The 12249-nt window shown below is 53.3% G+C and overlaps 1 protein-coding gene across 1 annotated transcript; it reads right to left on the minus strand.

Moving 5' to 3' along the window:
* Positions 1-4617: 4617 nt before the first annotated feature.
* On the minus strand, positions 4618-10490 carry LOC127390923 (opsin-5-like). The gene is made up of 5 exons (XM_051633081.1): positions 10403-10490; positions 9011-9173; positions 8333-8460; positions 6189-6517; positions 4618-5399 (listed from the first exon to the last, which is right to left on the minus strand). The coding sequence occupies exons 1-5, from the start codon at positions 10488-10490 to the stop codon at positions 4845-4847; spliced, it is 1263 nt and encodes a 420-aa protein (XP_051489041.1). The 3' UTR covers positions 4618-4844.
* Between the last annotated feature and the right edge of the window lie 1759 nt (positions 10491-12249).

The following is a 12249-nucleotide window of genomic DNA, read 5'->3' on the forward strand; positions in this document are numbered from 1 at the left end:
CCTGTGTTGTCTGAGCTTTTTTTCATTTCCCAAAATAACATCTTGATCCAGGACTCCCTTCTCCTCTTTTCCCCCTCCCTCCTTTGCTGCTCACAGAGCCCAGACAGGCACTGGTGAGAGGCTTGAAGGGACCATGAGCTCAGCTTCGGTGCTGACCAAAACCAGCCCATGCTTGCTTTATCTTTAGATGAGGAACTGTGTGGAAAAATCAGACTTTTTCTTCCTCCTTCTAGACAACAGTAAACTGAATTACATTTTAGTCACTCATTTGTCTGACTTGGCTTCTCATCTTGAGCATTTTAGGCCAAGGAGCTAGCTTGGAAGTTCTCTGGGAGCTTCTCTTGTCACTGGGAGGTGAACATCGACCTCGATGCTGTTACACTGGGCTTAGTGTTATGCTCTAGTCCTGCTGAACTACAAAATAGCCTCCAGTTTCTATCTTTATTCCGGTGAAACAGGTCACCTGTGAAATTTAAATGAGAGGTCTGTGCTGACAGCTCGGCCCTTTGGCAACTTCCATCAAGGTAAATTGATGGTTTCCTGCCCTCTGCTGGCAATTAGTGAGAGTGCTCGGAGAGCTAATGAGAAACATTTGCCGAGGATAATTGTACACATTAAATTGAAGCAATTAACTGATATAGCTAGAACTAATGAAATCACTTTGAAGCAATTAAATGGAAGAAAATTTGGATGGTTTAATTTAAAAGCAGCTAGTCTAAAAATTAAGGAAATACGACATTTGTCAAAACTTGGAGTTAAGGCAGCTCTGTCTTCTCTCAAAATATGCCCTAACTTTCTTATTTTGGAACCAACAGAAGAACTTTTAACCATTATTTCAGTGATCAATTTTCTGTTCATTTATCAATACATAGACTTCTGTGACCATCATTTCACAGCCTGGATTTCTTCACTTAAAGTAAAATACTTATAAAAGGAAAATTATTTGTCTCCTTACTGACTTGCCTTGCAGTTACTTTAGATAATTTCTTATTTTATCAGACCAATATCAAACTCTATTCCTCTTTCCACAAGTACAAGCAGCCCCATCCTAACTTAGTGTCATCTGTGGACTTGTACAAGTGTAAACTCCTTTTTTCCTGCTCTCAAATATGAAACCACCAGGAAGCAGGATGCAGATGTTACTAATGACAGAGGCCCTGAAGTTCTGCCAGGCTGCAAAACCAGTGGCTGTTTCTTTTTTCAACTAAGGAGGCACGCAAAGAAGACACGGCAAAGACCCAGAGCATGAATTTGGGCAGCTCAGAGGCCTCCAGAAGTTATATTTCCCCTTCCAGAGTTTTGGCCCAGGAGCCAGGGGAGACACCCAGAGCCCCCAGCCACCCTGGGGTGCTGGCCCAGAGCAGTCCTGCCTGCCCAAAGATGTGACAGATATGGAATAGGATTTGGATGAGATTGTGTGGGACCTACCAGAGCATGGAGCTGCTGGAGGGGCTGGTCCTGCCTCTGGGTCCTGCTGGTGGGGAGGCCAACAGCAGCAAAACAGCCAAGACCCACCAGCTGGGAGGGATTTATACCTTCAATTAACCACCACAGCCAGCAGTAATGAAATCACTCAAAGCAATTAAGCCAGAGGAATGTCAGGAAAGGGGGTTATCTAAAAAGCAACTCTCTAGAAGAAGCCTCAAGAGGCTGATTGAGCCTGGAGCACAAGGACTATTTGAAAGAGAAGCCACCCCTAATAAAAGGCTCCAGTGCTCCTGCTCTGCCAGCACCAGCAGGAAATACAGAGACTAGAACACACCTGCCCAGGCACCAAACCCAAACCCAGGCAGCCCCTGGCCTGTTCCCTGCACCAGGACCAGGCTCCTACCAAACAGCCACACAACACCACAGCCCCCTTCCCAGCCAGCTCAGAGCTGGGGACCCAGCAGCAGCAGCTCCAAAAGCTAAAGAAACCAGTTCTCACAGCCAGCAACCACCTCCCAAGCCCTGCCCAACTGCAGCAGCAAGCACAGCTCCTACCTCAGCCCTGAGGAACAAAGCTACCATCTTCTTCCTCCTCCTCACAGCTCACTCCCCCAGCAGCCACTACAAAGCTGCCCTTGCAGGGAAGAAAGGGGGTTTGGTCCTCAGGTAATGGGTGGCAGCTGGTGGTCCTACTCCCAGCTGGGAACACTGATGAAGCCAGTCCCAGCTGTGCTGAGGCCAGGACTGGCCCAGACTGGCAGGTGGGGGAGTCCTTGGGTTATGGAGAGACATTAGACCTGCTGCCTGGCCTGGCCACGGTGCCTGGGGTGAATTAAATTGATCTGGATTTTGTGCAGGGGCTGCAGTGCTGCTGCCCGGGCTGCCAAGCAGCAGGGAGCTCTTGGTGAACGTAGATTCAAACATACTCAGAATCACCTGCTCTCCATGTGACATAATCTCACACCAAACTAAAGATGAAGAAGCTGATCTGGAGTTTTCCTGGAGTAATAAAGGACTGATGGGTTTTGCAGATTTTGTCTTTTCCTGTCTCCTTTAGGCGATTTCTGGACCACAGCATATTTTAGCTAGCAGGGAACAAAGCAGCTGGCAAGGCCGTTGGTAAGTAAAGCAGGGACCTGTTGCTGCATCAGTGGCTGTGTCCCCACGCCCATCACAGCCTGAAGCCCCAGCCCTGCCAGGGTCACATCCTTGTCCCCTGGCCTGTCTCAGGGTGGCCATGCCCTGAGAACCCCCAGAAGATGGCAGCAGTCCTTCGCGTTCCTGTCCTCTGGTGGGAAATCAGCCACCTTATCTGCACCTATCCTGGAGCGCAGCCACCAACACACAACCCAGCCAAGTCAGTCACCGGTTTTGCACGAGTGAATTTACTGTAAAACGTACAATTTCTGCAACACGATGAGTAGCCAGCAGAGGCACCGAGTGCTTGTGATTCCCTGGTGTGCTGGGGGTGGAGCACGGGGTGGGAAGGGGCTGAGCAGCCCTGCTCTCCTGGAAGTGTGTACCCAAGCTGGAAATGTTGTCCTCTCTCTTCTCTTGCTGCCCTGACTTTTCTTTGCTTGTTTGCAGCGTTTTGCAGGCACTGCAGATGTCGGGGCCGGGTAGGGGGGTTTGCATAGCAGGAGCAGGAAGTGAAGCAGGAGCGTCACTGCCCTCGGGGCTGCTCAGTTATTACTTGGCCCTTGTGCCCAAACCCTGCCCTGCCCCAACCATCTGCACCTGCAGGCATCACACGTGGGCAAAACCATCCCGGGGAGGATGCTCGTACATCCTAGAAGTACTGGTGACCCCTCCTGGCACAGGGAAGCTGCTGGGCAAAGTGGCTAGGTGGAAATGACCAAGGGACAGAAGCAAGTGCCACGACTGTCACGTTGTCACGGGCTAATCAGGGCTGTGCCGTGGCAGGGGGTAACGATGGCACACAGGGACAGTGGGGACAAGGGCCACCCGTGTCCCAGCACCCTTTGCTGCATCCGTGCTCCCTGCCACAGAGCTTGCACTGGCCCTGGTGCCACCTCTGCTGGAGCTGGGACACGGCACCGAGGCCACAAACCTCAATGGTTTTAATGCCTGGACTCAGTGGTACCAGAGTTGTAGCTGAGATGGCAGGTGGTGGGCATCTGCCACCCGCTCCCCCAGGAGCACACCTGCACCCCCAGCTCCTGCAGGCCCCTCTGGCTCTTTGGGAAGTGCTCCATGTCCTCGGGAGGGAGGAGGCTGCTGCACCAGCAGTGGGAAAAGGCAGAGGCACATCCTACATCTGGGAGTGACTGCTAAAAATAGCAGCGTCCGTGTCTGGAGAGTGGCAGGAGGAGGGAGAGCTCGGGGTGGGCTCACAGGCAGGGCTGGCAGGCAGGGGACAGCCAGCCATGGCAGCGGGGACAGTGGCCATGTGCCAGCACTCCCTGCAGAAAGAAGTTCCCTGTTCCCATCTAGCACATCCGTGGCTGCAGCCCTGGCGATGGGCTGGGGAGCAGCTCGTTAACCAGTGACAACACAAAGTGCTCCCAGGAGTACCCGGCTGGCTGGGTGCCCGAAGGCAGCACGTGTCCCCACCTCTGCTGCTGACTCTTCTCATCACCTTGAATTAATTTTTTAATTTTTTTGAGGCACAACCAACCTCTCTCAGCACCCAGGCTGAGTTACTCACCCCTTGCAAAACAAAACCAGCTCCTGCTGTGCCAAAGGTTGGAGACACAAGCAGCTCAGTGCTGGGAGTGGGACAGGGAGACCCAAGCTCAGCCCTGTTTGATCTTCACTGCAGGGCAGCCAGTGCTCACACCAGGATTATTTTAACCCCAAGTCCTTACTCTAAAGCTCCCATTTTAATCTACAGGATGGTGATGGGTTTGCACTCAAGTCAAGGAAGCGGGGAAACCCAGCCCACGTGGAGAGTAGTCTCTGGAGAGGTATATAAAGATGCTTCATAATCCCAAGTGAGGTAGTTGAGCAGCACAGTCCCACTTCCTGATGGGAAAGGACATGGTCAGTGGGGGCTGCAGGAGCTGGAGCTGGAAGTGGGATGTCTCTTGGGGCCTTCTGGCCCCAGCCCTCCCTGCCAGGCACAGTTTCTTAAGACAACCAAATTCCTACTTGGTCATCAGAGCACCAGGATGGAAAAATAGAGGCCAAGGGCCCAGAGAGCAAGCTGCAGGAGGAACTGCACCCTGGGCAGATTTCAGGCACTGGGGTCTATTTTTTTTTTTTTTGCAAGTGCCAAGACTGGGATCAGAGTTACAAGAGCCAAACCAGAGGGAGGGGCAAGGTTGGCCTTAAACTTTTGTGCCGTTTCATCTGCAGAACATGCTGGGAACCCATCAGATACATAGATGAGAACAAAGCTGCTCCTGGGTTTGTCTTCCATTGCACTGGTAGGACACAGCCATGCATGGCTGGGCTCAGAGAAGGTCTGTCATGATAGTCGAGGGCAGGGCTTCCCCTGCCACATGTGAAGTGCCCAGGCCTGACCTTCTCTGTGTGACAAGCACCATCACCTGCACTGTCTTCTTCAGTCCCGGCTGGCAAGCAGCTTTGTCAGCCAGGATAGCCAGGGGAAGGCCCTGGGGTGAGCTGCTGGGTGCCTGGGGCAGTTTGTAGTGCTTGGGGTAGTTACTGAAACATTCAAAAGTGTCGTTGCAGCTTCTGCAAGCCCCAGGGTGGTCACCAAAGCCCGGGGACGGGAAGGGCTGGAGCGCAGCGCTTGGGCAGCCGCAGCAGAGCAGGGTGCGGATGGCCTGGAGGAGCACCACGTCCTTGGAGAGGAACTTCTGGAAGTTGGGCTTGAAGAGCAGGTACACCAGGGGGTTGTAGAGAGTTGAGGACTTGGCAAAGACAGCTGACAGGACGAAGGCCAGTGCAGGGACCTGGCTGGCATCACCAAGGACTGTCCACAGGGCAACGATGGCATAAGGGGTCCAGGCTGCCAGAAAGCCCAGGCACACAGCAACACTCAGCTGGAAGAGGAGATGGAAACAGCAGTGCCATGAACCTTCTGTGGCACACATGGGATGCTGAACCCCCCAAAACCCAGCCTGAGCCTGACAACCATGTGCAACGGGACCCTGAAGAGTGGGTCACATCCCCAGGGAGAGGTGCTCAGCCTTCCAGACCCACCACAGGGGAGCACTGGGGTGTCAGACACCAGGGCAGCACCTCAGCATATCCCAGGATGGGCACAGAAGCCTGCACTTCCAGGGACTCACAGCCCTCCCACCTGGGAAACTTGGGAATTGCCTCTGCTCACCACAGCAGACTGGTATGAAGCAGCCAGTGACCTGGCTTGGGCCAGGCCAGCATTGGACTCCAACAACCTTTTGGCAGCACCCAAATCCCTCTGGGTGTGCCAGGGTGCAGACCAACCCGGAAGCTCTGGAAACGGGCCATGCTCAACCCCTTCCCCTAAGCAAACACGGACATTCCCTTGGAAGCCTGGCTTGCAAGCTGCTTTTTTTCTTCCACATATCCTTGGTAAATTACAGTATTAGCCTGTGGTCTGGGGAACAGCGACTCACACAAGCCCCTTTTATGATCTTTCCCAATGTAACTTAAAATGAAAACTCCTCCAGCTGACAGCTTTAAATGAGGAGCAACGTGTTGCTACCCACACTGATAGAAACACCTGCAGGATTCAGACACCCCTTGTCTGGCAGCAGGGTCCTGCCACCCCTCACCTGCCCAGGGGGCGGTGGGCTGGTGCAGGGGACACCCCCAAGACCCCACACCACCCCCCCAGCCCCAGCTACCTTCAGGAGCAGGCTGTGCCCACCGCGGGCCCCGCGCGGGGGGGACGTGTGCTGCCGCACGGCGCGCTGGGACACCCGCACCGTCCAGAGGATCAGCGAGTAGGAGGCGAGGATGAGGAGGCAGGGGAGAAGGTAGCAGAAGATGAAGAGGGCGAGGATGTAGAGCGTGGCCTCCCTGCTGGAGGTTTTCCAGGTGATGCAGCAGGCTGTGCCGTAGGGCTCGGGGCCGTAGCTGCCCCACTCGGCCAGGGGCGCCGTGGCAAACACCAGGGCGTACACCCAGACGCACAGCAGCAGCATCCCAGCGTGCCAGGGGGAGAACTTGTTGCCTGCAGCAGAGGGACGTGGCTGTGGATGGGTTCCCGTGGGTGAGGGGGAGGGGGAGAGGGGCTGTGCCCTCCAGCTGCCCACGTCTCAGTGCTGGGAACATGGCTGGGGCTGCCCAGGTAGGGCAGGAGCTGCTGTGCACAGCGTGGCGGTGCTGCTGCTGTGGAGCAGGCAGAGCCATCCCAACGGTCACCCCAGGCACTGGGACATGTGGGCATCCTCCCGCCCCCTTGGGCAGGCAGCCGGAGCAAGGAGCCATGAGGAAGATGAAGGGCTGCCCCAGCCCAGCAGAGAGCAGCAGGAGCTGTGGTGCAGCCCATCAGCTGCCAGAGGAACTGTTGGGAGCTCGTGAAGCTGCTGCTGCCAAGGGGGACACACTGCACCCACAGGCAGCCAGGAGGGAGGGAGGGAGGCTGCCTGACTGCAGCAGCCTGAGTACAAGGCAGGGAGAACTAGCAGTGGGACTGCTCCGAGCCATCCCAGACACTGTCATTTGAAGGACCTTTTCCTCTCATCCCTTGATGAAAGTGGACTTCTTTCCTTTTTATCCCATTCCCCATCAAATCTAAAACTCCTCGATCTTCTAAGAGCTCAGTATAAAGTGCTAAATCTTCAGCCATACATAGGAGTGACATTTTTCTTTGAAACTAAGCGATTCAAAGCACACTGAGATTGGCCATTTCCTCACAGAAAATGTGCCAGGGCATCACAGGGAGATGAGCTCCAGGTGCCAGGCACTGGCTCATCTAGAGAGCAGAACCTGCAGAGGGAAAAGCCACCCCTACCTGGGCTGCCTTTTAACAGCCAACTTTTATCTTTATCTTTCTTTCCACCTTTCTAGTGATGTCCTGAGGTGTTGTGCTAGCACAGAACCAAGGTGACTCTGCTCCAGCATTGTCCTTGAGGCACTGTGGGCTGCTGGGGACAAAGGACATTTATGGTTGGCAGCAGTCACAGGCTCAGAGCAGATGGACAGGGAGCCATGGGAGAGGGGCTGGGGATGCACCCTGGGGTGCTGGTCTGCACATCAAACTGTCTTCTGTTTCCCATTTTATTTCTATTTTTGGCCTTTTGTACAAAGTCTGTGCTGAAGATACACGCTAGATGGAGGATTAGCAGCTGAGCTGAGGAAATTATGAAGCAACTCCAAACAGGAGGAGCTGTAAATGTGGGGGACACCCCTGGGTCCCCCTCGCTTCCTTGGGTGCTCTCTGCACTGTGTCCTCCACAAGGAGCTACTGCTCAAGCTTAGAGCTGCAAACACATTAGCTCTGCAGAGGAAATAAGGCTTCAGAAATGAGCTATAACACTTCCTGTACTCATTATTTCAGTGAATTAAATACATTTGGCCTATGGCTCTCCCACCAGGAACAAGGGAAAGCAGCTCTTCCTTGCACTGCCAGAGCGTGTGGCTTCCCAGCTGCAGAGTCTGCCCTAGTCTAAGCTCAAGTCTCTGCCTGGACGTTCAAAACCCTGCACCCTGCTGTGATACAGCAGCTGGGACTTTTCTACAGAGCAAGGACAACCTCCCTAACACTTTTTTGGATGATGCTTTTCGGGAGCCCTGGAGTGAAGCAGGGGATGGCTGAGATGCACACAAAGGGCACAGGGTGCTGGGGCTCCTCAGCCCCCACAGGTGCAGAGAGGGAAATGCACAAGCCCCAGGTGCCTTCAGAGCCTGCCCCTGGGGTGTAGTGACTGGGAGTAGGTTGCCCTGGGGCAAAGCTTTCCCAGAATAGGTGGACCTGGCCCATAAAAATCAAGGGTTACTAGGGAGGGACGTAGATACAGCTCAGATAACACGTCCCAGCACCTACCATATGCTGGGTAACAGACCTTCAGGCAGCAAACCGTGCTGAGCACTGTCAGGCTGGTGAGGCTGCACAGCCCGAACAGGACCCCGCAGAAGGCATAGAAGGTGCAGACGGTCTGGGTGAAGAGCCACCTGCCAGGGAAAGCCTGCTGGTAAACACAGCCCGCCCCCTGCCCGCGGCTCCTGGAATTTGATCCCTGGGCCCTGCTCTGGAGGAAGGCTGGGTATTCCCCAGCTGCTCTCCTGGCGATGGGGCCTCAGCTGCTGGTCCCACAGCAGAAGCAAGGCTGGCCATGCATGGGGTGGCTGCAATGATACCAGCACCTGGTTGCCCAGGGAACATGGGCATGATCTTGCTCTTAACTTGTTCACTGGCATCCCAGTGACAAGCACAGATGGAGCCACGGGTGCAGGAGTTGCCCTGATCCAAGCCAGCACACACCACTGCAGTGCCCACACCATGGGTGCCAGCTCAGAAACCCACCCCCAAGCCCCTTTTACAGCAGGTCTGTGTGATAAACCAGAGGGACAGGGACCTGCTGTGGGACACAGAGCCCCAGTGCCACCAGACTGACCCCCTGGGCCCCTCTGTACTCCTGTCAGGGGCCTCCCCATTTCAAGACAAGGTTTGAAAAGTGCACCCGGGGCTGTTGGCCATTGCAGAGCTGCTCCCACAAGGTACCTGTGTGCAAAGAAGGAGGAGGTGGCCAAGGGGAAGAGTGTCACCGTCATGCTCAGGTCACTGATGGCCAGGTTGACAATGAAGAACTCTGCAGGCTTCAGAATGGACCTCTTCTGATAGGCCACCAGCAGGAGCAGTGAGTTCCCAGAGAGGGACATGATGCCTGTGAAGAAGGCAGAGGAACAGCACTGTCTGTAACAGCTGTTCAGAGGGAAAGGAGCCAGGACCATCCTGAGATACTTGGAAGCAAACACTGGAGATGGGAGATGTCTATAGAAGCTCCTCTCTCTCTCCAGAGCAGGTTGAGCAGGGGAGCCCATGGGACCTGCAGAGCTCTGTGAGCACATCTGGAGCTGCTTTACATTCAATCTGATTTCTTCCCCTTCCTGAGATCCTACAGAGGTGCTCGGTAGGAGGGCAGTGATGTGATGAGACTGCAGTGGGCTCCTGGTGCACGATCTGGCCAGACTCACTTGTTCCAGCTGGAAGGAGCAAAGGGGGCACTTCCTTCCAGCTAGATAAATAACGGGAGCTTTGTATGATCACTCTTCTGATGTGAGGCCAAGGAGCTGGGCCCCTCTGCCTTTTTAATTTCTTGCTGGCAATGTCAGTCCTGTGAGTCTGTGTCGTCCAATATCATGGTAACAAAATAAACAAGAAGAAAGGCATTATGAAGATCAAGGAAAATCCAGACTAAATAAAAGAAGGCTCTTTGTTTGCTATTAGTATATTTAAAACAACAGTGGTGATTAAAATTTTATAATAAGGGCTTTCTCTCTTTATTTAATTATGTGTAGGGGGGGGAAATTGTTTCAGTGTCTTTAGAAGGGGAATCTCTGCTGCTCTTGGGGCAGGCTGGGAAGGACAAGAGTTTCTCCCTAATGGATTAGGCTGCAAATTTAATATCATTATAAGAATCAGTTTCCAAAGCTCCTGAACGGTCAACATTAAGGTTCCTCTCAGGAACAGGATTCCCATGCAAGACTGGGTCAAATCCAGAGCTTTGGAGTTGCTGGAGGGTAGAGTACTGAGATGTTTGCCCTTGTTCCCGGCCTCATAAGGAGTTGTTTCCACAAAGCCAGTATCCCATCTGCACCAAGTATCTCTGATGAGCTTTACTAACTCCTAGGAGCTGCAGGTGCCTATGGGACTGCTGGCAGTCCCAGCAGCTGGAGCAGCCCTTGGGTTCCCCATCCTTGCAGGCATGAAAAATTCTTCTAGCCTTTGGGAGACAACTTGCTCAGGACTCAGAAAATGGGAAGGTTTTTCTCTGCTAATGACTGAACACTTCTGGAACTGCCAGTGACTGCAAAAAGCCTGAAAGGCCTGAAGGTCTCTGGCAGGCAGGCAGCTGAGCTGCAGGCAGAGGTCTAACAGGCTGACTTTCCTTACCAAAGACTAAATAGAGTGTGCCAAAAATCAGGTCTTCTCTTTCTGATAAGGTGGAGGTGAACACCGAGGCATTGGATGCATTTCCCATCTGCAAAGCAAGATACAAACATAAGTGAGAGTGAATTCTGGCTAATGAAGGAGTGTTCAGTGTCCTTGGTTCCCAGGGAGGGCAGCTCTGCAACCTGCTCCTGGCACTGTGCTACAACCAAGCCAGCAGTCCCCAGCCCCACCACTGTGGGCAGTGGCTTCATCACCCAACGTTCAGCCCTGACCAAACAGCTGGGATGGGGCCCAGAACAGGATCAGCCTGGTAATCTCACTTGATTACCCTTTCTTCAATTACAGATATTCCTGATTAGCATTAGCCTTTGGACCTAAATGTTCTTTGCATGTCTGGGCCATGTGCAACAGCAAGTCTGGACATGGGGTCCAGCTGCTGGAGCTGGAGGCTTCATGTCCTGCAAAGCCCTCCCCCTCCTCCAGGCTTGCCCCATCCTTCCTGTGGCTCCACCTGTCCCCAAGTCCACAACAGCAGAGACTTGGTCCAAACTCTGTTTGCAACATGAACAAGATCTCATGTGCCACCCCAGAGGTGTATTAATTGCCTCTACTGTGAGACGTGCCCTGTTTGTGCTGAGAAGGACCCATCCCGACAAGGGGACTTGCAACAAGCTGTCAGTCAAACCACAGCCCAGGAGACCCCACAGCTGGGGACAGGAAGGAATTGTCACCCTGATCACCACTGTTCCTGGCTGGGACCTTCCTTCTCCCACTGTAACTGAATCTGATCCATGCTGCCTGAGGTGCAGGTGTTGAAGAACTTGAGAGGGAACATGTCTATGAACAACAACCACGATGAAAAAGTGGTGAAAAGTCACTGCCTTTCTCAAGTTGCCTGACTCAATGATTGACTTTTATCAGCCTAATTAGTTTCCCTGTTATTTCATGCAGCTGAGCCAAAGGTTCCCAAGTCCTCAGGAAGCTAACAGGGGGTAGCAGAGCAGAACAGCAGACATGTCTCAGTATCTTCACTCCTTTCACTGATAACAAATAAATAGAAAAATATTTTCTTCAGGTGAAGGAAAAAAAAAAGAGGTGGTGAGAGAAACTTATGGTTTGATTGTACATTCCAGTAGTTGTTAGCTGGCTTGCTGGGCTGTTTAGTGCATCCTTTATTCCTGCCTCCTTCCCAAAGCTCCCTACCTGCTTCAATTTGCTTTTCTTAGCAAACACACTTGACAGGGTGCCTTGCTTTTCACCCCTCCCACCCTCTCCCTGTGCATCTTGCCTGGCCATGGAGCAGAGAACCAAGCCCTGGCAGCAAGACTCAAGGACAGCAGGTGCTGCTCATGAGAAGGTTATGAGAAGTTACAGGAACCTCCGCCCACTCAGTTGGGGTTCCTGGCTGCTCTGGGCAGAGCACAAGCTCCCTGTCCATGTCCACACCACAGAACTACCAGGGCACGCAAGGCTGGAGACTGAGCAACAATGGGCCAAGACCCACCCTGAGCTCTGCTTTGAAGGAAAAGGGTTTAGGTAGGAAATTGTCCCAGGTAATATTACCTTGGGAAGCTGCACAGCATTCCTCAGCCTGCACTGGATAGCCAGGGAAGCAGTTCACTGCCTGGTCTCTTTGCACTTGCATCACACTAAAAACATCCTAAAGTAACTCAGTTTGCTCAGCAAGCCACCTGCTTGTGGGCTTCACTTACAAGTTTATGTTGAAGGTGACTGTCCCCTCACCGTGTCCTCAGCATGGCTGAGGGCACCTGTGGGTCTGGGAAGCTCCTCCCTGCCTGCCCAGTTGAGGCACTGGGATGAGCAGCCAAGGGGGCTTTTCCCATTTG

This window comes from Apus apus, chromosome 15 (genome assembly GCF_020740795.1).
Source record: "Apus apus isolate bApuApu2 chromosome 15, bApuApu2.pri.cur, whole genome shotgun sequence".
Lineage (NCBI taxonomy): Eukaryota > Metazoa > Chordata > Aves > Apodiformes > Apodidae > Apus > Apus apus.